Below are 21,127 nucleotides of genomic sequence, written 5' to 3'. Positions count from 1 at the left end.
CAGGGCAGACATAGCAGCGAGACACACCACATCCCACACAGGTGGCGCAAGCCCCGCAGGCGGGCGCACTAACCACAACTCCTCACGAGAGAAGGCACTTAGAGCCTCCTCCGGCAGGAAACCCATAGCCATCCCCATACTTTCCCGCAGTGACAGCGCAACAGTGCAGTCCCAAAACCAGTGACGCCGGTCCCCATCCTGCATGTCCACCCCACACGCCCAACACGGGTCAACAGTAACGCCTCGCGCCCGCTCGCTAGCATGCCGTGGAAACGCCCAGCAAGCGTTGGCGGCCACACGCCACAGTGCTTCCTTATGATGATTCTCCCATTTCAGCGACCACAAGCGGGCCAAGGTGCACACGAAGGCCCCCGCCGCCAGGGCAGCCCCCACCCCCGACACACCCGCATCGCACACATACTGCAAATGCTTAGCCTTCAGGGCGGCTAACTGTGGAGCCATTTGTAGCACGGTCCCCGCCTTCACCGTGTAGGCAGTGAGCAGGATGGGCGGCCCCCCGCACTGCAACCATCCAAGTCCCCGCACCACCCGTTGCACCGACTCCGCCGTAGCACTCACGACGTCGGTCACCGGGAGCGGCAGCGCGGCGGCAGGCCCCCGAGCCAGCTGGGCCGCACGCGCGGCGGCAGCCCAGCCAGCGGGAAGAAGGGCCACCGCCGCCGCAAACCGGTCGGCCGCCTCTTGAGGCGACGCCGGCCCCGGCAGGGGCGACGGCAGGCGTGCCCGCGTGCTCCAGTGCAGCACCCGCCTCCACACAGCAGTCACATACATATCCGCACACGCTTCACCAGACCGGGAGCCCTCCGCCCAAGGGCTTGTCAATGCCTGCCGCAGTTCGCGTATTATGGAGAGAGGGTAGCGTACTAGGCAACCCTGGCAGACACCGTGACGACTCCTGAGATGCTTGAATGGCGTCTGGGCTTGTCGCTGCTGCAGCGAATGCAGGTGGCAGCAGCGCGTGCCTGCACCGCGTTGTGAGCGCACATCCGCACCCCGACACCCCGACCCGGCCATCCACTGTGTGAGCACAACCCAGCGATGGCTGCATGCACCACCAGCAGCGTGAGTGTAACGCTATGGATTAGTCCTTTGATAGATTAGCTTCTTCACGCTCTTCACTAATCCTTGAAAGTAGTGCACTGTTAAATGACACGCGAAACCGGTTGAAGCGCCGTGCCGTGGCCGCTCCACGGGAAATTGGACGCTTGCCATGTGCACAGCCGGGGGTTATTTAAAATGCACCGTCAGGCTGCTCAGCGGTAGTGTGGGGTCTCGGTGTGTTCAAGTAAGGCATCTTGTTGCATAAAGCCATCGAGGGAGCCAGGGCCGCAAGCTGCACCTACGAACCCCAAATTCCGGATCCAGGGGTGCCACAACCGCCCCAACCACCCGAAGCGCCATTATCCGCTGATCATCTTCCTGCAGGTGCGCTGCGGCTCTGCATCGCGAGCGAGTGTGGCGTTGCGGTGTGTCTGTGTGGTGCTATCGCCTGGCCGGGCGCCCGGAGCGTGAGGAATGCGCATCAGCAAACTTCCAGCCAGCCAACAACTTGTCGGTACAGTAACTCCGGCGTTCGACCAGCCATGCACTACTGCCCTGCCGCCGCAAACTGTTTGCTGTCTGCTTGGGGTATGGGCGTCAGCTGCACCCTATGGGACCTCGCCAACCTGCCTGAACCCTGTCCCATCACACACCCGAAGCGCCAAGCAAGCCCGTAAATCCAAGCAAGTGTCTGGCTGAGGTATTGGGCAGGGCACCATCATCGGGCCGTGTGTCTTCTACTTGTGCAGTGGCACGGAGGAGCGGATGGGACCACCAGAGCAGTGGGGGTGCGTCACAGTTGGCCCAGACAGACAGACGAAGGCAGTGTTATTGACATGCTTGAAAAAACGCAACACGCACAAGCGAACATGACGTTGTAGAGCCGAGGCCAGTGAGCTAGCACAAGCAAAAAGAAAAGCGTGAGCATGAGCAGCGACCGCAACTGCTACGTTACCTTTGACGAGATAACCGCGCGCCAAGCTGCGCCACTCCGGCGTCCTAAGGCTTGTGACTCTCAGCTGGTGTATACGGCTGTCAGAGGCTGGGCTGGCGTAGACTGGCCGCAGACTACCAATCAAGCGAAGGCTGCGATGCGTGCTGGGCAGCGAGTGGACCGGTCAGGTCAGTTATCTCATCATCATCGGCGGCCCCACGCAGCAGGAATGGAGGAAGGAGGCCGTGGAGGGGACTGTGCAGTGCGTCAGGCTCAGCGGGCCGGGCTGGCTTAGGTATTGGGCAGTGGTGCTAGAGGCATGGCTGCAGGTGCAGTTGGCAGCGGAGAAAGACAGCACCGTCCGCCGCCGCCCTCCGCCGCCAGCTGTGGCGGGAATGGCAAGAAGAAGGTCCAGACGACCTGGCGTGCACTGAAACCAGCGGCCACGGACTTGCTGGTGCTGACGCCAGAGTTGTTCAGGCGCTACCCTGAGGCCCCCGTCCCCCGCGTCCCGCGTCCCCCGCCTCCTCGCCTCCCCGGTCCCCCGGCCGGCCTCCCGGCAAATGCCCCCAGGGGAAGCGCTACACCAACACCGGCTACTACAGGGCGACAGCAGATGGGCGCTCGCTGTACAAGGTCCGCGACCTGGAATACGTGAGCGTGGGAAATCGGCCGACGGAGGGAGCGATAATTGAAATCCATGGGCAGCTCAAGTGCACGCAGAAGTCCCCCGCCGTGACCATTAACAACGATTGCTACGTTCAGAACTGGCGCACAATGGCTTATGCTGGAGTTTGTGCGCTCGATACCGGTTTAGCTATTAAAACCGGTAACTCTGCCGCGTCCGAGCTTCCATTCATCCTAGATAAGTGCCTGCTACGCATTGAAGCTTGGCGCATGGCGGAATTCGCAAACGCGTCAAGTTAAAGCCAGGGCGGCGTTGATGGGTGTGTGGAGTGTGGTGTAGGTTCGCTTGACCGCAGCCAGCGAGCAGCGAGGACTAGCTGAAACTACGGAGTTTAGGATGATTGTGCGAGCAAGCGCGCTGCTCTTTGGGCGTGGTCCAGTGATATGACCTGCAGCGCTATGTGTGGAGCTCTGTGGATTAGTCCTTTGATAGATTAGCTTCTTCACGCTCTTCACTTATCCTTGCAAGTTTTGCACTTTTAAGTGACACGCGAAACCGGTTGAAGCGCCGTGCCGTGGCCGCTCCACGGCAACTTGGACGCTTGGACCATGTGCACAGCCGGGGTTAATCAAAATGCGCCGTCAGGCTGCTCAGCGCTGGTAGTGTGGCCAGGTCTCGGTGTGTTCAAGTAAGGCATCTTGTTGCATAAAGACTTCCATCGAGGGAGGGCTGCACCTACGAACCCCAAATTCCGGATCCAGGGGTGCCACAACCGCCCCCAACCACCCGAAGCGGCAAGCCCATAAATCCGCTCACACGCTCAACCTCTGTGTAGTCCGTTGATATTCCCGATCAACATGGCGCAGTCCCGTCTTGCTCTGGCGCTCAGCGCGCTGGTGCTTGCTGCCGCGGTCGTCAACGCCGAAGTGCAGCTGCACACCGCCGATGACGACGCCTGGCTTCTCCCCAACTTTCGCCGCAACATGATCGCGGAGGTGGGCGTGCACTCTGAGCAGCCTGGGCCCATATCTCTGTGCTAGCGATATGAAAGCCCGATGCTCAGGGCAGTACACGTTCACGATGCCGATTTCTGAATCGACCTCTTGCTATATCCGTGCACCCACAGGCCGGCGGCGCGGCTTATAAGCACGAGACCGGTGAGTCTACCAATTAGCTTGGGGTCGACGGGGTCCTTCGACGATACGTGCTGCGCTCGCCCGAACATCTGGCTTGCATGCACCTCGTGTCGACGCGCGACCCTTCTCTGACCGGCCTCCCTTCCCCACGCATCTCCTCCTGGACAGTGCACTGCGACCCCGCCGCTGTGGGCAGCGTGGCTGGCTGCTATGACCAGGGCATCCCGGCCGTCGGTAACGTGGATTTCAAGTTCGGCTCCCCCCAGGTGTGTTGATGGGGCCTGTGCCGAGTCCATGGTAGGGTAGCAGTCTGTCAGAAAGGAGGGTGTTGGGTATGGAGCCTGAACGCCTCCGCTGTGTCAAGGGCAGCTGTGCGGTTTTGCACGGTTTTGCGGGAGTGGGACCCCTATGTCCATTCCTACTGGTCGGTTTTAGTTGCACATAGTTTAGCGCAGCGCGGATTGCCGTCACTGAGGGCACTGGTGGCATGTATAAACAGCTTCTAATACCGTATGAGGTGCACGGTCGCGGAATTTAGGCAGCGAGCGGGCTCTCCACGGCCGCGCTCGACAATCGCAAACAATCGCATTTATCCTCATTTCAATGACCGACCCCCTGCGTTTGCTTCATGTGCGCCTGGGCAGGTCGCGTACCCCACCGACGGTACTCCTTGGGGCGTGCACCTGACCGGCCCCTACCCCGACGGCCGCACCTATCTGGTGTCCTGGTGAGTCCCCCACGGGACCCGATGACTTGACGCGGCTGGGCAAGGGCTTTGCTGCCGATGTGCGCTGACCGTGCCCACACCTATGTGACCTGGCACACACATTCGGATGCGCACCTTGCGTGTTTCTTCTCTCTCTCTCTTTCATACACACACACACACACACACACACACACACACACACACACACACACACACACACACACACACACACACACACGCGTAGGTTCGTGGGCGGCCCCACCATCGGCGCCACCGTCACCCGGACCGACCTGAGCGGCATGAAGACCTACGCCGCCGTGCGCAAGGCCGGAGGTGAGTGCCGTACGTGCGTGGATGTGTGCTCATGTGTGCTCATGTGTGCGAGAAGCATGCGCCCAGCAACCCACGTCGTGCCTCCTTTTCCCTTCCCCTCCCCCTGTCTCATGCCGCCTCCCTCCCCACTTGGTTTTGGTTTAAGTTTGAACTGGTGTTTACAGGCCCACCCTCCCTCCCTCGCTTCTTCCCACGCAGCCAAGGGCTGGGTCAAGCACTCCGGCTCGGTGATCAACTACCTGCGTGCCTACTCCGACCCCAGCCTGGTCAACGGCACCTACCTGTCGCCCCAGATCCACCACGTCGTCCTGCCGCGCCTGGACCCCAACACCTTCTACTACTACCAGGTGCGTACCGTATGTGTAAGCTTTGAGGGACGGCCGTGAAGGGTGTGAACGGGTTGAAGTTTGGAAGTCTGCGTGCCTGATGGTGATTAGGGAGCTGGAGGAAGAAGAGCAGAAGGAGGAAGAGGACTGACAGCCAGACTGCAACCTAATTGGACGGGATCGGTTTGGGTGGCATTGGTAGCCAAAGACCTCAGCGTATCTTACTGTGCATGCGCCATCCCCGCTCGCCACTACCCAACAGCTCGCTGACATGAGCGGCAAGCTGGTCGGCGAGTACCGCTTCAAGACCCTGCCGTGAGTGTGTGTGTGTGTGTGTGTGTGTGTGTGCGTGTGCGCGCGCGCTGTGTTGCTAGCTAGCAGGGCCCGGGTCCTTGGTGGAGTATTGCCGTACACACATGCGTGTGCGGCCGGTTAGTGCGACGCCGGCCCAGGTTTCGGGAAAGCGCACTCTTGTCCCGCCGATGCGCCCTGCTTTCGCACTCCCTAACCCCTAAGCCATACGCTTCGTTTGCTGTACAGGGGCCCCGGCAGCAAGACCGTCTACCCCCTGCGCGTGGGCCTGATCGCCGATATTGGCCAGGTGGGTGCATATATGTGTGTGTGTGTGTGTGTGTGTGTGTGTGTGTGTGTGTGTGTGTGTGTGTGTGTGTGTGTGTGTGTGTGTGTGTGTGTGTGTGGCAGTCGGCGCCGTGCATCACGGTGGGTCCCGGAGGTTATCCGCAGATATCACCGCAGGTCCCTTTCTTAATGCTCCTCGCGGTTGTGCCGTCTCTTTATCGCGCCCCAACCCCACCCTTCCGTTATCCCGCCTGGACCCCACAAGTCTATGCCATAGCGCTTGATCTCATGCTTTCCCTGTGATCTTGTCCCTGACCTCGCAGACTGTCAACTCCAGCGACACCCGCGACCACCTGATGGCCAACAAGCCCCAGGTTGTGATCATGGTCGGCGACAACACCTACGCCGACAACTACGGCGCCCTGGACACTGAGGTCCGCAACAGCAAGGGAACCAACCAGCAGTGAGTGCTGGGGGCTGGGGGCTGGGGGCTGGGGGCTCGGGCCGGGCTGAGGCTCAGGCACGGACGGCCACGTTTGGCACGGCAGGAATGCGGGGTGGGGCATGAAGGGTGAACGGTGAGGGTGAAGTTCCCCTTGCCACCCACCTGCTGCTGCTGCCTCCTGCCAACCTCCTGCCCTGCTGTTCCTGCCTGCCTCCCTGCTCTGCTGCGCACCAGGCGCTGGGACACCTACCAGCAGCTGTGGCAGCCGCTGTACTCCACCGTGCCCATCCTCAACTGCGCTGCCAACCACGAGCTGGGTGAGTGAGGCAGGATGATGGAAGAGGCCTTCAGTCGGAGGTGCAGGCGGGCACATGCCGCGCCACGGCGTGCTGAGCTGTGACCGTGCGTATGCGGGGCCTTCGCCCACGCAATGCCATCCAACAGTCCCCGACTATTCTGTACTCCCTCACCTCCTCGCCTTCCCGTTCATTCCCCTCCTCCCCATCCCCATCCCCATCCCTTGCTGTAGAGACCAGCGGCATCCCCGCGGTGATCAACTACACCACCACCAGCTTCTCCTTCCCCACCAACTTCCCCTTCCAGTCCTACTCGGCTCGCTTCCCCGTGCCCGGCACCACCTCCAACTTCGGCGACATCACCCAGAACCTGTACTACTCCACTGTCATCGGCGGCAAGGTGCGGAAGAACCTCTGTTCTGTTTTGTTTGTTGTTTTGTTTGGGCGTATCGTGTCGCACTTTCTTTGGAAGACGTAAGATCCCTCAAGGCATCGGCCGCCGGCCTGTCCCTGGCTCCCAGTGCCGTCGTCGCATTGCGCTCGGAATTCCCCTTGACTTCATCAGAAACACCTTCGGTCCTTCCTAACAATTGTTCGCGTTGCGCTCTTGCAGGTCAAGCTGATCACGATGAACAACTACGTGCCGTTCCACAAGGGCACCCCGCAGTACGAGTGGGCCATGAAGGAGTTCGCCTCCGTGGACCGCAAGATGACCCCTTGGCTGTTCGTGCAGGTAGGCAACTGCTTACTAGGTTCAGGCCACACGGCTATGTGCGTGCTACCGGTATTCAGCAAGCGACGCCCCGTCCGACGCCCCCATCCTCTTCTCGCTGTCTCCCCCCGCCGCTTGCTTACCCACCCCCACACCAAACCCGCCCCCGCTTTCTCCTCTGCCCCCGTGCCCCTTCCTGCCCCTCAGTTCCACGCGCCTCCCTACCACACCTACTACACCCACTACAAGGAGATGGACTGCTTCCTGTCCGTCTGGGAGGACGTGTTCTACGAGTAAGCATCCTCGCGAGCGAGCTGTGCTGTTGTGTGTGTACAAATCTGTATGTGTGGCCTCAGTGAAATTGCATGGGGGTAAGATCTATTGGGAGAGGAAACGCGGGGTCCCCATGCAACCTTGTTGCTGGCGCATGAGGCGAAGGCCAACCCGTGCTCGAGTACTCCATCACCTGCACACAAACCCGTCAGCATGCGTGTTTCCATCCTTGCCCTGAAACACAACCAACCAACCGCAACCAACCCAACCGACAGGTACGGCGTTGACCTGGTCCTGAACGGCCACGTGCACGCCTACGAGCGCACCCACCCCATGTACAAGTACAAGCCCGACACCTGCGGTCCCATCTACATCACCATCGGCGACGGCGGCAACGTGGAGGGCCCCTACCGGTGAGCGGCGGCCTTGCGGGGCCTGGGTAGGGGCAGAGATGGGGTTTGGCAGAGGCAGCGTGGTTCTGTTGCGCCCTTGAACAGCTCAAACACGCGTGCCGGACGCCCTGACGCCACCCTACCGTAACTCCCTGGTTCTCGCCCGCAGCAACTTTGTGGATGAGATCAACCCCAACACCAACAAGACCTACTGCGAGGTGGGACAGCAGGCCAGGCACCACCCCAAATCCCGCATACTCATCAGCACATCGCGCGCACACACAACATTTCTTGCCGCCACCCTCGCGCCTTCTATTCACTCTTCTCCGCCACATCTTCAATCAACTGAACAGGCTCTGAACTACGGCGGCCTGGGCCCCGTGGCCATGGCCGCCTCCAAGCCCAGCGGCTGGGGCCCCGGCTACCAGACCCAGGCGCACGCGCCCGGCTGCCCCACCGTCACCTTCCAGGTAGGTGCCGGGGCAGGAGGAGGACGACTGCGTGCGAGCGTGCGTGCGAGCGTGCGTGCGGGCAGCTGAACCTTGGAGACCGCTCGTGGGAATGGCGCTTGCCCCCCCCCCCTACACACACGGCACACACACACACACACACACACACGCGCACACACATTCCTCTTCCACCGCCCCTCCGCCCCCACAGCCCGCCACCTCTGTGGACAACGGCCTGCTGGTCCTGTCCAACATGACCGCCGCCGGCCAGCCCGCCATGGGCTTCTGCCAGAACAGCCAGCCCACCTGGAGCGCCTATCGCGACCCCAGGTGCGTGTGCGCGTGTGTGTGCGTGCCTGTGTGTGTTTGTGCGCTGTGCGTGCGCGCGTGAAACCATGACAAACTAGGACAAAACTTCAAGGCTTGTTCTAGGGACCCAGGGCGCCCCTGCCGCCTTCCCTTTGCATTCGTTCCACACGCTCCTGCTTCTGTAGCCCACATCCTGCAACCCCTACTGTAAAGCCTCCCAACAACAACACCCCGCCTTGCTTGCGCCCCGCCCGACCGCCACACGCAGCTTCGGCCACGCCATCCTGGACCTCATGTCCGACACGTCGGCGCACTTCCGCTGGTTCAAGAACCTGGAGGGCAACGCGGTGGGTGTTGTGATGCGGGCGTGGCGGGCTTGTTTGATTGTGTCTGCCAAGGATGGTGGTTTCGCACACGCACACGCACACACATTCACATTCACATTCACATTCACATTCACATTCACATTCACATTCACATTCACATTCACATTCACATTCACATTCACATTCACACATTCACACACATGCACGCATTCCAAACCTTGCCTCTCGTGCACTTTAGTATGGCACACCAATCAACACGCCCGCCCGCCCACACGTTTGCAGGTCGCCATGGACGATGTGGTCCTGGAGCGCCTGGACTCGTGCGCCTCGCGCATGGCCGGCATGATGGGCCGCCGCATGATGTCGGCCTAAACCACACGAGCAAAGAAGCTATCGAGCTAAGCACGAAATCATTCCACGTGAATACAGTTGAGAATGATGTGCGTGTTCATTTTGCCGCGGCATCGGCTTCTGGTTGGTGCCGCTTTCGGGAACCGTGTGCATGGAAACTCAAACATGTGCCGTACATACATCGCGTGCCGAGGCTTACGCCGCAAGTCTAATTGACTAGCTGGTTGCTTTCAAGGCCGTGTGCTTTAATTATTATGTGTGTGAGCATCAAGTGAAACCGGACGCAGACGCGGCTTGTGGCGCATTGATTGCCGTCCCCCCTCGTGATTACACGGTATCCTCTGCTCCATTCCCGAGCGAGCGAGCGCGCCTGTACTTCGTGCACGTGCGTTTGCTCAGCGCCCGAATGCGGCGCATGACTTCATGAGATTTCCCTTGATTTCTTTGTGTTGGCGGGCAACAGTGACCCTGGCGTTTTGCCAGCAATATGCTTGCATTCAACCGACGGGTGTACGGGAACGGCACGACATATGAGAGTTACGGTGTGGGCTACGGCTGCGGCGTATGTGCCCGCGGCTATTCCATCACCGGCAACAGGACATGTGGGCCATGTAATATTTTGGGAAAAGCTGTGTTCCTGCTCCTGCTCCTGCGTGCTGTGCAACCTGCCAGGTTCCCACCGCACTTTGCCAATTGCCGCGTCTCTGCCGGCTGCCACACGACGTGTGTGTCGCGCGCGCGCGCAACACACAGACATGCACAGTTACACTGTTAAGGGGACTTCCACAGTACGTGGGGCCCCAGAGACAAGTGTGCAACAGGCTCCACTGCTGTTACAGGCCGTTGTGGGGTTCGTAGGACACTTGCATGCGTGCGTGCGCGTGCATTGATGCAGCTCACATTAAAGTAAGTTGTTGCAACGAAACACCGCTGCAGTCTCGCGAGCGCCACTGCCCAAGCGCCAAGCGTCTCCGCATTTACAATAGCACCAGCCGCCGCCGCCGCCATGGGCGGCCGCCCTCCCCCGCCTGACCGCCGCCCTCCGCCGCCGCCAAAGCCGCGAAGGGGACACACGGCCCGGCACCCGCCACGCCACCCACCGCCCCTGTGCTGCCTGCTAGCTCCGCCAACCTTCTCATCGTGCGCATTTCGTTTCCTTAAAGCATCTTCGATATAAGTGAGCGCCAAGCTCGCTGCTGCCCCTCGTTGTCTGCCGGCGGCCCCGCCGCACCATGCGGCCATGCCTTGGGCACGTCGACTCTCATGCACCTCCTCGACTGCACCGCACCAACAAGCACACCCCTCACGGGGTCGTGACGCACACGCCCCCCCCCTCACGACTGCATGCAGGGCCCTCCTGCTCATCCCCTCCCCGCCGCCGCCACACGCATGCCTAACCTTGAAGCGGGCCGACTGCTGTTGCGTCGACTGCCCCACCCCTCGCACACAAACCTCCGGTGGCCGCAGGCGTGTGTCTCTGTATCTCCAGCTCCACCCCCCGCCGCTGCTGCCGCCGCCGCTGCCACAGCCACACTGCTGCTACAGCCTCCGTCCGCGGCCATCCATCCATGCCGCTGCCCCAGCACTAACCCGTCCTCGTCCTTGCAACCACCTGCTGCCGCTGCTGCCACTGCCGCTGCAGCCCCTTCCGCCGCCGCCACCAGCCAGCTACAGCCACTGCGCGCTACAGCCACTGCCGCTGCCAGCTACAGCCACTGCCAGCTACAGCCGTGCCAGCTACAGCCACTGCCAGCTACAGCCGCTGCCAGCTACAGCCGCTGCCAGCTACAGCCGCTACCAGCTGCTGCGCGCTACTGCCTCGGCTGCACGAACACGGCGGCAGTGCGGGGGGGCAGGTGCAGGGTGCGGCTGGCCTCCTCGGCGGCGGCGGAGGACAGGCGGGCGTCGCCCACCGCGACCAGGTCGGAGTGGAGCTGGGTGGTGGGCGTTGGGGGTTGGGGGTTGGGAGGAGGGGAGGGGGGTTGCAAGGATTGGTACAGAGAAGTGCAGCGAAGTAGACAGCAGGTGTGGTGTTGCGCGTGCCGATGACTGAGGGGGGTGGGTGGGAATTACAAGGATGTTTGGAAAAGCGGTACAGGATGGGGTAGGAGAGGTGGGCGAGGTGAAGGGGGATAACATTGATGATCCATTAGGAAGTGAAGCTGTAGCCAGGCACAGCCGTGCAGCAGACAGGAGGGGTAGGAGAGAGGTGGGGGAGGTGGGGGAAAGAGGGCCGGGGGTGGATGGACCAAGGCCGTGCACAGCAGCCCACTTAAGCACGTGCGGCCCCCCACCCTTGGCAGTTGGCACCCTCCAAATTGAAGCTCCCGCTTGGAGCCTCATCCGGCACCCTCCCCACGGTAGTTTACGCCCCATCTGCTCACACCCCATTTGACCCTCCCGCTCCACATCCACCCACACGGCGACCCAACCCGGACGACCCACCCCATTACTGGGCAACACGCACGCAACGCAAACTCCCCCCCCCCACCACCGCAACTCCCTCCACGGCAACCGCAACTCCCTCCGCCGCAACCGCACCATGTTGCAACGAGTGCCCCGTGAACAATCCCCACCCCTCACCTGCAGACGGGCGGCGCCGGGCGGGTACGGCACGTCGTTGACGTACGGCGCGCAGTTAAAAACCGTAACCAACCGCTCGTACTTGGGGTCGTACACGCCCTGGTTTTGTTCGCTGCCGCCGCCGCCGCCGCCGGGGGCCGGAGCGCTGGTCAGCTCCATCACAATCACTCCCGGGTTCTGTGGCGGGTTCGGGTTTAAGGCAAGCATAATAGTGGGATTGGGGTTCGGGAAAGCACGAAGTTAGGCTTGCAAGCATGAGGCAGGCTGGCACGCACGCGTTGGGCTCTGAGCCGCCCGCCTCCAGCCCCGCCCCTCTGATTCCCCTGCTTGTATCCTGTTCCAAGGTCCTAACCTTGCAGTTCCGTCCAGCCCGGTCCCCACCACACACATGGGCTGGACGAGCTCGCATGCAGTAGTCCGGCTGGCAGGCACGTGCCGGTCCACAAGCACGGGATCGTGTGTTGAAGACCATGGTCGACACGTGCTTAGGTCGATTGCCCCCTTGGCCCCGCCCCAACCCACACCTGCCCCAGTCTCTCCCCCCCTTCAGCCTCTGCCCCCCTCAGTCTCTGCCTCCCCCCTCAGTCTCTGGACCCCCCCACCAGCCTCGCCTCCCCCATCTCGCAGTCTCGCCCCCCTCAGCCTCGCAACCCCCCCTCAGTCTCGCCCCCCCCTTCTTCACAATGCGAACACCCACACCCACACCCGCACCCACACACCTCACACCCACCCACCCACCCACCCACCCACCCACCCACCCACACTGTACCTGCCTACGACTTCACCTCTTAATTAATCATGAATGTAACCCACACCCACACCCCCACCTGCTGCGGCCCGGTGTTGTGGAAGGCCAGCTGCCGGATCACGTCGGCAGTAGCAGCCAGCCGGAACAGCGGGGAGCTGTAGCGCACGCGCAGCAGCGCCTGTGTGATGAGGGCGGTGGGGGCGGGGATGAGGAGGAGGAGGAGTGGTAGCGAAACCCAACCCCGCAGCAAATGGGGGGACACACGGGCGCTCGGGCCTGGCCGCAGGGAATAAGTGGAGGCGGCAACGGTTGCGCGGGTGAGCTTGCAGGCGAGGCCCCCACGCCCCACGCCCCATACCCACACACCCGAACTCCCCCCACCCGCTCCCACGCCCCCACCCACCCACCCACCCACCCATCCACCCCCCCCCCACCCGCTCCCCCCCCCCACCCACCCACACCCACCCACACCTGGAAGATGGCGGTTGCGGTCTTCATGTGCTCGGGTGTGGGCGTGAGCCTGCCCGCCTCCCGCAGCAGCGGCCCCATGTAGCTCCAGCTGCCGCCGTTCTTGGTGCTCACAGGCAAGCCGGAGCCGAAGCCGTTGCTGGCGCCCGTCCAGTCGATTCGGTTGAACCAGTCGCCTGTTTAGTGGAGTTGGTGTTTGGTGTTCGGTGTTTGGTGCGGAGTTTGTGCTTGGTAGTGTGCAGAAATGTACCCGGGGGAAGGGAAAGAAGCCTTCCCCCCGTCCACCCCCGGGATTGGAGTTAACTACCGCCCCGCCACCCACCCACCCGAGTTGTAGCTGTCGCGGTCCAGGCTCTTGGATCGGAGCAAGTCGTCACCGGCGTGTATGAAGGGCACGCCCTGACTCAAAGTGATGAGCGCCAAACACATGACCGCCATCCGCATTCGCTCCTCGCCCGACTCCTGCAGCGGAGTTTGTGTAGTTGTGGGGTGATGTGTTTGTGGGGTTGTGTGCTTGTGGTGTGCATGTGGTAAATGCTGCGCATGGAGCGGAATGGTAGCCGGCTCTTAGCCCTTCCAAGCTCCCAATCCTGCCTCTCCTCTACCCAACCCAAAACAGCAGCAGCAAACACAACAGCAGCAAACACAGCAAAGACAATCAACAACAAGACGATCATCAACCACAAACGTGCTCACGTTGACGCTGGCCTTCTCTATGATCTGGTCGAACTGGGTTTTGTTGTCGTGGCATCCAATGAAGGCCACGTGCTCGCAGGGCAGTCCGCCGTACGCCAGCGGCAACCCGTGGGCCAGCACCTGGGGCGTGTGTGTGTGTGGGGGGGGGATTGGGGGGATTGGGGGGGGGATGTGGGGTTTGTGGGGATTGCAAGGTTCAAGCATTGGGACAGGATAAAAGCAGGGATGGGGGGACTACATTCATGGCTAGTTAGACGGGCGACCCGGTCCCGGCTCCAGCGCGAGGGGGGGAGGGGGGTAGCCGTTCATGTTTGGGGAGGAGGGTGATTAAACCACAAGCATCACGTGCCGACTTCCGGGGAGGGGCGTCGGTGGGGAGGGTTACACTCATGACTGACCATGAAGGGAGGGTTGCAAATTCCAGCCTCAAGGGGGTTTTGAGGTTGGGGGAGGTGGGGACACAGAAGGGGCGTTGGCACTGTAGGCCCCACCCCACAAACACACACTCCAAACACACATCCCAAACACACAGCACCGCAACACCCCACGCCACGCCACGCCGGCACCGCCGCACCTGCTCCCCAGGCCGCGTGGAGCCGTCGCACAGGTGCAGCGGGTAGGCCCTGTGTGGGGGTGGGGGGGTGGGGGGCGGGGCTTAACAGCCAAAACACACCAATGAGTCCAAACTACCGGAGTACAAGCAGAGGCGACAACCACCTCCTTCCCTCCTCCTCCCTCTCCACCCTCCTCACCGCAGGTTGCCCGCCAGCGCGCTCCGTGCCCAGTCGCTCAAAACCAGCAGCTCCGCCCGCGCCGCCTCGGAACCGCCGCCGCCGCCGCCGCCGCCCTGCCCAGCCTGAGCGGCGGCGGGGTTGGGTGCCAGCGCCAGGCCCGTCACCAGACCCTGTGGGGAGGGGGGAGTGGGTTGGAGGTGGAGAGGGGAGGGTGGGGAGGGTGGGAGAGGGGAGGGGGTTGCAATGTTATAACATTGGGAGCAGGATACAAGCAGAGGCGCAGGACTCCTCATCAACAGGTCCGTGCCACGCGTGCAGCCCCCGAATAAACCCAAACGCACGTACGCATGTACGCACACGCACACTTCCCCCTTTGCCTTCCACCACAAACTGCACCTCTTGGTCTGCAGCCTCGCCAAGAGTCCCCCACTCGCCCTCCCCACTCCACGTACCCATCCCCACCCCCACCCCATCCAAAAGCGCACACACGCTCTCTTTCCCCCTGGCCCCTCCACCAGAAACTGCGCCTCTTGGTCTGTGCCCTTGCCACGCATCCCCCACGCCCACTGGCCCTCCCCACTCTGCCGCACACCCAAACCCACCCACCCACCCACCCATCCGCACCCACCCACCCACCCACACCCACACTCACCCACCCACCCACCCACCCACCCCACACCCACCCACCCACCCACCCATACCCCCACTCCCCACCTGGAACTGCGGCGGCGCGAAGGGGCCTCCGCCCATGGCGCCGTCTCGCAGGCGGTCGTTGAAGGCGCCAAGGCCCGAGCCTGTGGAGGTGCGGAGCGGTTACATTCTTCATGATTATTTAAGAATTGAAGGCGCAGCCAGGAACAGTAGCATAGCAGGCGCGTTGTGTGTGTGTGTGTGTGTGTAGGGGGGGGCGGGGAGTAGATGGGGGAACAGGAAAAGGGGGGGATACGGGTCAAGATGGGTGGGGGCCACACGTTATCCGTTGGGCCCGGGCACATAAACCCCCCACCCATGTGCCTTGCTCATGCCGTTCTCCGCATGAACGGCTAAACCCCCCAAACCTTTGCAACGCACCCACGCGCATACACCCACACACCCACGCACCCACCCCCCTCACCCGCCAGGTTCATCTGTGCTGCGTTGCGGCCGCGCTGGTTGCCGGCCACCTCGCCAAAGTCCCAGGCCTCGCCGTAGATGTAGATGGAGCGGCCGGACACGCCGTGGTCCTGCGGGGTTGCAAGGATTGGTACAGAGAAGTGTAGCGAAGTAGACAGCAGGTGGGTGGGTAGGGGGGTTGGGGGGAGGCAAAAATGGGGAAATGGATGGGGGGATGTGTATGTGCGTGCTGAGGTGGGGTTGGAGGGTGGTTGCAGGGGTTTGGAGGTGTGGGGGGAAGGTGTGTGGGGAGGTGCGTGGAGAGGCGTGGTTGGAGGGGTTTGGAGGTGTGTGTGGGGGGGGGAGGTGTGAGTCGAGGTGGAGTTGTGCACGTCTGCGCACACACAGAGTCTTATGCCCGCGGTGCCCTTTGCACACACACCGACACACGCACGCGCCTTGTCTGGTGTGAGGGAGTCCAGGCTGGTCCGGATCTTGGACATGGTGCTCATCATCAGGTGGCCCATGATGTCGAACCTTGGGTCGGGGCGGGGTGGGGGCAGCGACAAAAGGGTTGATTGCATGGGGTGTCACGCGGCCGCACGTGCACGTGCAGGTGCATGCAGATCGGCATGGGCAGGCGCATGGGGCCAGCGTGCTGCGTGCATCATGATCATGACGCGCGTCCTTTCCCTGGATTCGTACATTCATACATTCGCGCACGTGCAGGTGCGCCATGCGAAGCCCATGCGCACAACACCACGCATAAACAAATAAACACACGCACTTGGGGCCAGTCCTCTTTCTTTATGAACGCGACATTCCAAGAAGGGACAGTCTAGACCAAGCAAGGGTTCTTTATGCTGTTCGCTCGACACACGCACACACACACACACACGCGCGCGCTCGCTCTCACCTGAACCCGTCCACCCTGTAGTTGCTCGCCCAGTGTGTGATGTCGTCCACCACCAGTCGCTCGCACATGGCGTGCTCGGTGGCGGTGTTGTTGCAGCAGGTGGAGTCGCAGATGCCGCCGTCCTGGCGTGGGTGGTGGGGAGGTGGTGGGGGTGGTGGGTGGGGAAGGAGCGTGGGGGAGGTGGGTGGGTGGGGCGGGGAGGATGGTGGTGGGTTCGCACTCGTCCCATGAGGAAACAAGAGGGAAGGGCAGGCGCGGTCGGGAGGTCGGGTGGGCCATGGCGAGCGACAGGGGGCACCGAACGGCAGGCAGTGCCAACCCCCAACCGTCCACCCGCCCCACCCCACCGCTACAACCCCGATGCCCCCACCGCCACACCCCCAATACACCCCACACACTCTCTCCCTCCCGCCCTCTCTCCCTCCCTCCCTCCCCCACCCCACCTCGTGTCGGCGGTGGTAGTAGCCCGGCACCACCTTGTCAAGCACCGAGTACCTGTGTAGTGTGTGTGTGTGTGTGTGTGTGTGCGTGTGTGTGCGTGTGTGTGTGCGTGTGTGTGTGTGTGTGTGTGTGTGTGTGTGTGTGTGCGTGTTGGGGTTTGTGCATGTGTGAGTGTGCGTATAGCCCGTGCTGTGCGCCCCCCCGCCCCGCATGAAAGGCTATCCCTCTCCCCCACTCTTTCACGATCAGGGACGAAACGGCCTCGGCGGTTGGCCGCGCTGGCACCAAAGATATAATACCCACTATTCCCACTTGACGTAGGCACTTCAAACTTCAAACTTCATATGCAATACATCACTCCATCATTCAACCCCCCTCAAAGCACTCACTTGCTGTGCGGCCCGCTGGCGAAGGTGTGGTTGTACACCACGTCTTGCACCACTCGCCAGCCCTGGCCGTGCAGCGACTGCACCATCTCGCGGAACTCGCGGATCCTGTTTTTGTTTCGGATTTGGCGACAACAAAAACACATCCAGTATGATCGATGTACGCTTTACGATCTTGCATGCACACGCACACACGCACACACGTACACACACAGGTGTCGGAATTCGGGTTGCGTGACAATCCCTCCCCAGTCCGCACTGCGTCTTGTGTGGCCAGCTATGTCCGCCCCCCCCCACACACACACATACACACCTCCCCACAGCCCCGGCCCCACACGCACCTGGCCACAGCCCCGGCGTCACACGCACCTCCCCACAGCCCCGGCGTCACACGCACCTGGCCACGCCGTCGGGGTCAGTGGCGTAGGAGCCCTCAGGCACGCCGTAGTGCACCTGCGCCATAAATGGGGTTGGATTCCCATTATTCAGTACGCAAAAGCGACGAGGTGGGGTTCCACGCATCAACTAATCAATCAATTCATGTATTATTATAATTCGCGACGAGTATTTGTTGACAAGGGGGTCGCAGCAGATCAGTCTTGGCGTGTGGGAGGAGGGAGCGAGAGAGCGGCCGGAGAGCAGGTAGTACTTGGTGTGCGCGTGGCATGTTGCTGCTGCACATTAACGACTTTAACAAGACTCCCCAACAGATTCCGGACAAACTCTAATGCCCCAAAAAGCCCAAACGTAAGCCACATGTAATTAATATGAATACTGTGACTAAACATTGAAGCGCACTCACGGGGTCGTATCCCCAGTTGAATCCGTCGTTGTCCGCCACAGCCAGCACCGCCGCCTGCTGCTGCGGCGAGTCGGGCGGGTGGCGGGTGAGGTCCTCCTGGGGGAGTGGGGGAATGGGGGAATGGGGTTTGGTGAAGGGGGTTGTAAAAGCCGGCCCAAACTAAGGGCGGCGCGGGGGTGGGGCGGGCGTTGAAGGCGCGTTTGGGGACAATGGCAGGATCTCAGTCCTGTTCGGTTTGGGTTTGAACTACCCCCGCACCCCCTCCCCCAGTTCCCCGTCTACCACTTCCTTAACAAATCATGAATGTAATCCCTCCCCCTCCCCCTCCCCCTCCCCCGCACTGCTGACATGACTTCGGAGCTGCTCTGGACTGCTCCTTCCACCTGCCGCTACGCTGCCCAAGCCCGCCCGACTACCTATGGTGATGTACCACAGCTCGCATATGCAGCTACAATTCTTTTCTCATTGCGACTGTTTCCTTACGGGATTGGTTCAACGTTAACCCCCGCCTCCCCCTCCCCCCCTCTCTTTACCTGCACCCCGCGCTGGTCCTCCGCCCGCTCCGGCACCGTGGCGAAGTCGTATGTGGGCAGCAGGTGCAGGTGGTTCAGACCCGCACCCCGCAGAGCCGCCAGGTGCGACAGACCGGCGGACAGGGGGCTGCCGCCGGCCGCCGCCGCGACGCGCTCGGGCACGAAGGCCAGGTACTTGCCGCGCAGGGGCGGCGGCACGGAGGCGTCGGTGATGCTGCATGCAGCAGAGATGTGTGTGGGAGGTGTGTGTTTGTGTAGGTGTGTGTGGGTGTGTGGGGGGGGGGGGTGCTTGTGTAGGTGTGTGTAGGTGTGTGTAGGTGTGTGTGTGTGTGTGTGTGTGTGTGTGTGTGTGTGTGAAAACACGCGGATTGGAAAACATGTGTATTGTGTGTGTGCGGGAGGTAGGTGTGGGTGGTGTTGCGGAGGTGTGGGAGCGTTCAGAAAAATGGGAGCGGCGTGGGGGATTGCAAGGATGTTCGGAAAAGCGGTACAAGAGGGGGAGGGCAATGGACAGGCGGGCACGCACACAAACCACAGACCCCCACGCGCCCCCACCTGAAATCGCGCACGTGCATTTCGTACACGCTGATGTCAGTCCACTGCGCCAGAGCCGGAGGCACGTGCGAGTGCCAGCCCGCCGGCTGCCCAACAGAGAGGGAGGGAGCGGGGGAGGGTGGGGGTTGTAGATACCAGCCCAAACTAAACCGGGGGAGGGTGGGGGTTTGGCGGGGGGAGGTGATCGGGGAGAGCTGGTTGGTGCGTGCATGGGGAAAGGCATACTGCATGGGCGTCCGCACACGTGCGTGTGCGTGTCGAAAAGCACAAGGAGAACAAAGCGCAAAGACAGTGTGCAAAGACAGTGTGCTCAGACCGCCCCAGCCCCCCAGCTACTGCCATCCCCTCCCCCCACCAATCTTTGCAACCCCCATCCCCAATTACTGCTACTCACCACCCCACATGTTCTTGCTGTTCCGGCGTCGGCATTTCATGCTTGTGTTTTAATGTCTATGCGAATATTTAGGTTCCAGGTCCATGATCTGTGTGTCAGCGGCTACTGCCAACCCCTCCCTTAACGCCCAGCTACTGCCATCCCCTCCCACCACGCCCAGCTACTGCCATCCCCTCCCACCACGCCCAGCTACTGCCAACCCACCCCTCCCGCTCCCGCCCCCTCACCATGGTGTCGGGATGCTCCAGGTCCACCACCTGGGTCCGGCCGCCGTCCGCCGCCAGACCGCGACTGTAGGGGTCCGTCACCTCCACCGTCTGGGGGCAGCAGCGGCGGCGGCAGCAGTAGCAGCAGCAGCAGGTGTGTGTGTGTGTGTGTGTGTGTGTGGGGGGGGGGGGTGTTGCAGGGATGTTTGGAAAAGCGGTACAGGATGCACTGAAGACTGCGGACGAAGTCGTTACCACATTTGCGGCCGTCCGGGCGGCCGCGCTCCAGCTCGTTGTCCCTCCGTGAAGCTGACAGTACCCACTTTAACTAATAAAAGCGTAGGCGCATGTGGCGCGTAAAGCTGGAGACGCTCGGTACCGCAAATGAAACTGTGTGCGTCGCGCCGTGTGGCCGGTCGTGCGGAAGTGCGAGCTGCAGCTGCATACTTTGGCTGATACCCGAAAAACTCACCTGCGCGCCGAGCGCGCATACGCCACGCCACCGCCGCCACGCAGAACATGCGGGGCAAAACGTTAAAAGCGGGCGCTGTCAGGCGTGGCGCAGGGGCAGCATAGCAACAAACAAAGCAAACGGTACAGATACATGCGGGGGGGGGTTACATTCATGACTAGTTAAGGAAGTGGCAGACGGTAGACCATCTTGCGGAACATCAAGCGTTACCGACGATGTCGACCAGCTGGGGGGGGTGTAGATTCCAGCCCAAACTAAACCGAACCCAATGCAATAGAGCGAGGAGGGGAGCGTGGGCTATGCTTGACAACGGAGTGGCACGCGACAACAGTCCCCATCCTGCCACACCTCACTCGCCACCTGCCACCCACCGCCTCACTGCCCGGGGGGGGAGGGGGGGGGGGCAGTGAGGCAACGGGTGGCAGGTGGCGAGTGAGGTGTGGCAGGTGTGGCAGGTGTGCGCTGTAGTGAGCACTTGTTGTCAACAATTGGATGCATTTCTTACAAACACACACACACACACACACACACACACACACACACACACACACACACACACACACACACACACACACACACACACACACACACACACACACACACACACACACACACACACACACACACACACACAGACACACACACGCACACACACACACACACACACACACACACGCACACACAGACACACACGCACACACACACACACACACACGCACACGCGGAGAGACTGTTACTGTGGGTGTGTTCTGCTCGCGGGGGTGCGCAAGTGTGTGGGGGCTGTGCGGGGGGGGTAGAAGGGGACGCTGTAGGTGTAGTAGGTCCTCCGTCAGGCGGGGGGGGG

At 61.8% G+C, this 21,127-nt stretch overlaps 2 protein-coding genes across 2 annotated transcripts in view; one reads left to right on the top strand and one right to left on the bottom strand.

Annotated features, from left to right (window-relative positions):
* Positions 1–2,758: 2,758 nt before the first annotated feature.
* On the top strand, positions 2,759–9,884 carry CHLRE_11g476700v5 (uncharacterized protein). The gene is made up of 19 exons (XM_043067639.1): positions 2,759–3,619; positions 3,751–3,781; positions 3,929–4,026; positions 4,405–4,487; positions 4,711–4,799; positions 4,998–5,146; positions 5,388–5,440; positions 5,666–5,726; positions 6,028–6,167; positions 6,384–6,466; positions 6,679–6,845; positions 7,059–7,178; positions 7,365–7,450; positions 7,706–7,843; positions 7,992–8,040; positions 8,176–8,292; positions 8,483–8,601; positions 8,849–8,927; positions 9,189–9,884. Exons 1-19 carry the CDS (start codon positions 3,482–3,484, stop codon positions 9,276–9,278), a joined length of 1,890 nt encoding a protein of 629 aa, XP_042919644.1. The 5' UTR covers positions 2,759–3,481; the 3' UTR covers positions 9,279–9,884.
* Positions 9,885–10,008: 124 nt separating this feature from the next.
* The window catches only part of CHLRE_11g476650v5 (uncharacterized protein), a 16,320-nt gene continuing 5,201 nt past the window's right edge, over positions 10,009–21,127 (bottom strand). The window contains exons 11-29 of the mRNA XM_043067638.1: positions 19,833–19,922; positions 19,212–19,297; positions 18,657–18,870; positions 18,124–18,219; positions 17,719–17,774; positions 17,325–17,429; positions 16,938–16,989; positions 16,495–16,616; positions 16,037–16,115; positions 15,601–15,709; positions 15,201–15,280; positions 14,505–14,656; positions 14,327–14,375; positions 13,753–13,872; positions 13,383–13,518; positions 13,060–13,232; positions 12,668–12,766; positions 11,841–12,017; positions 10,009–11,191 (exon numbers count right to left, since the gene is read on the bottom strand). Of these exons, the coding sequence (XP_042919643.1) occupies positions 11,069–11,191; positions 11,841–12,017; positions 12,668–12,766; positions 13,060–13,232; positions 13,383–13,518; positions 13,753–13,872; positions 14,327–14,375; positions 14,505–14,656; positions 15,201–15,280; positions 15,601–15,709; positions 16,037–16,115; positions 16,495–16,616; positions 16,938–16,989; positions 17,325–17,429; positions 17,719–17,774; positions 18,124–18,219; positions 18,657–18,870; positions 19,212–19,297; positions 19,833–19,922 (2,118 nt within the window). The 3' untranslated portion in view covers positions 10,009–11,068. The remainder of the gene's footprint in view (positions 11,192–11,840; positions 12,018–12,667; positions 12,767–13,059; positions 13,233–13,382; positions 13,519–13,752; positions 13,873–14,326; positions 14,376–14,504; positions 14,657–15,200; positions 15,281–15,600; positions 15,710–16,036; positions 16,116–16,494; positions 16,617–16,937; positions 16,990–17,324; positions 17,430–17,718; positions 17,775–18,123; positions 18,220–18,656; positions 18,871–19,211; positions 19,298–19,832; positions 19,923–21,127) is intronic.

This window comes from Chlamydomonas reinhardtii, chromosome 11 (assembly GCF_000002595.2).
Source record: "Chlamydomonas reinhardtii strain CC-503 cw92 mt+ chromosome 11, whole genome shotgun sequence".
NCBI lineage: Eukaryota > Viridiplantae > Chlorophyta > Chlorophyceae > Chlamydomonadales > Chlamydomonadaceae > Chlamydomonas > Chlamydomonas reinhardtii.
Note: the sequence above shows the minus strand (reverse complement) of the source record. Positions and strands in the feature narration are given on the sequence as shown.

Excerpts from the sequence above, each read along its gene's own strand:
- CHLRE_11g476700v5 (XM_043067639.1), top strand. The coding sequence starts at position 3,482 with ATGGCGCAGTCCCGTCTTGCTCTGGCGCTCAGCGCGCTGGTGCTTGCT. Across the intron at positions 6,846-7,058 it reads CCACTGTCATCGGCGGCAAG|GTCAAGCTGATCACGATGAA; the intron begins GTGCGGAAGAAC and ends GCGCTCTTGCAG. Across the intron at positions 8,928-9,188 it reads AGAACCTGGAGGGCAACGCG|GTCGCCATGGACGATGTGGT; the intron begins GTGGGTGTTGTG and ends ACACGTTTGCAG.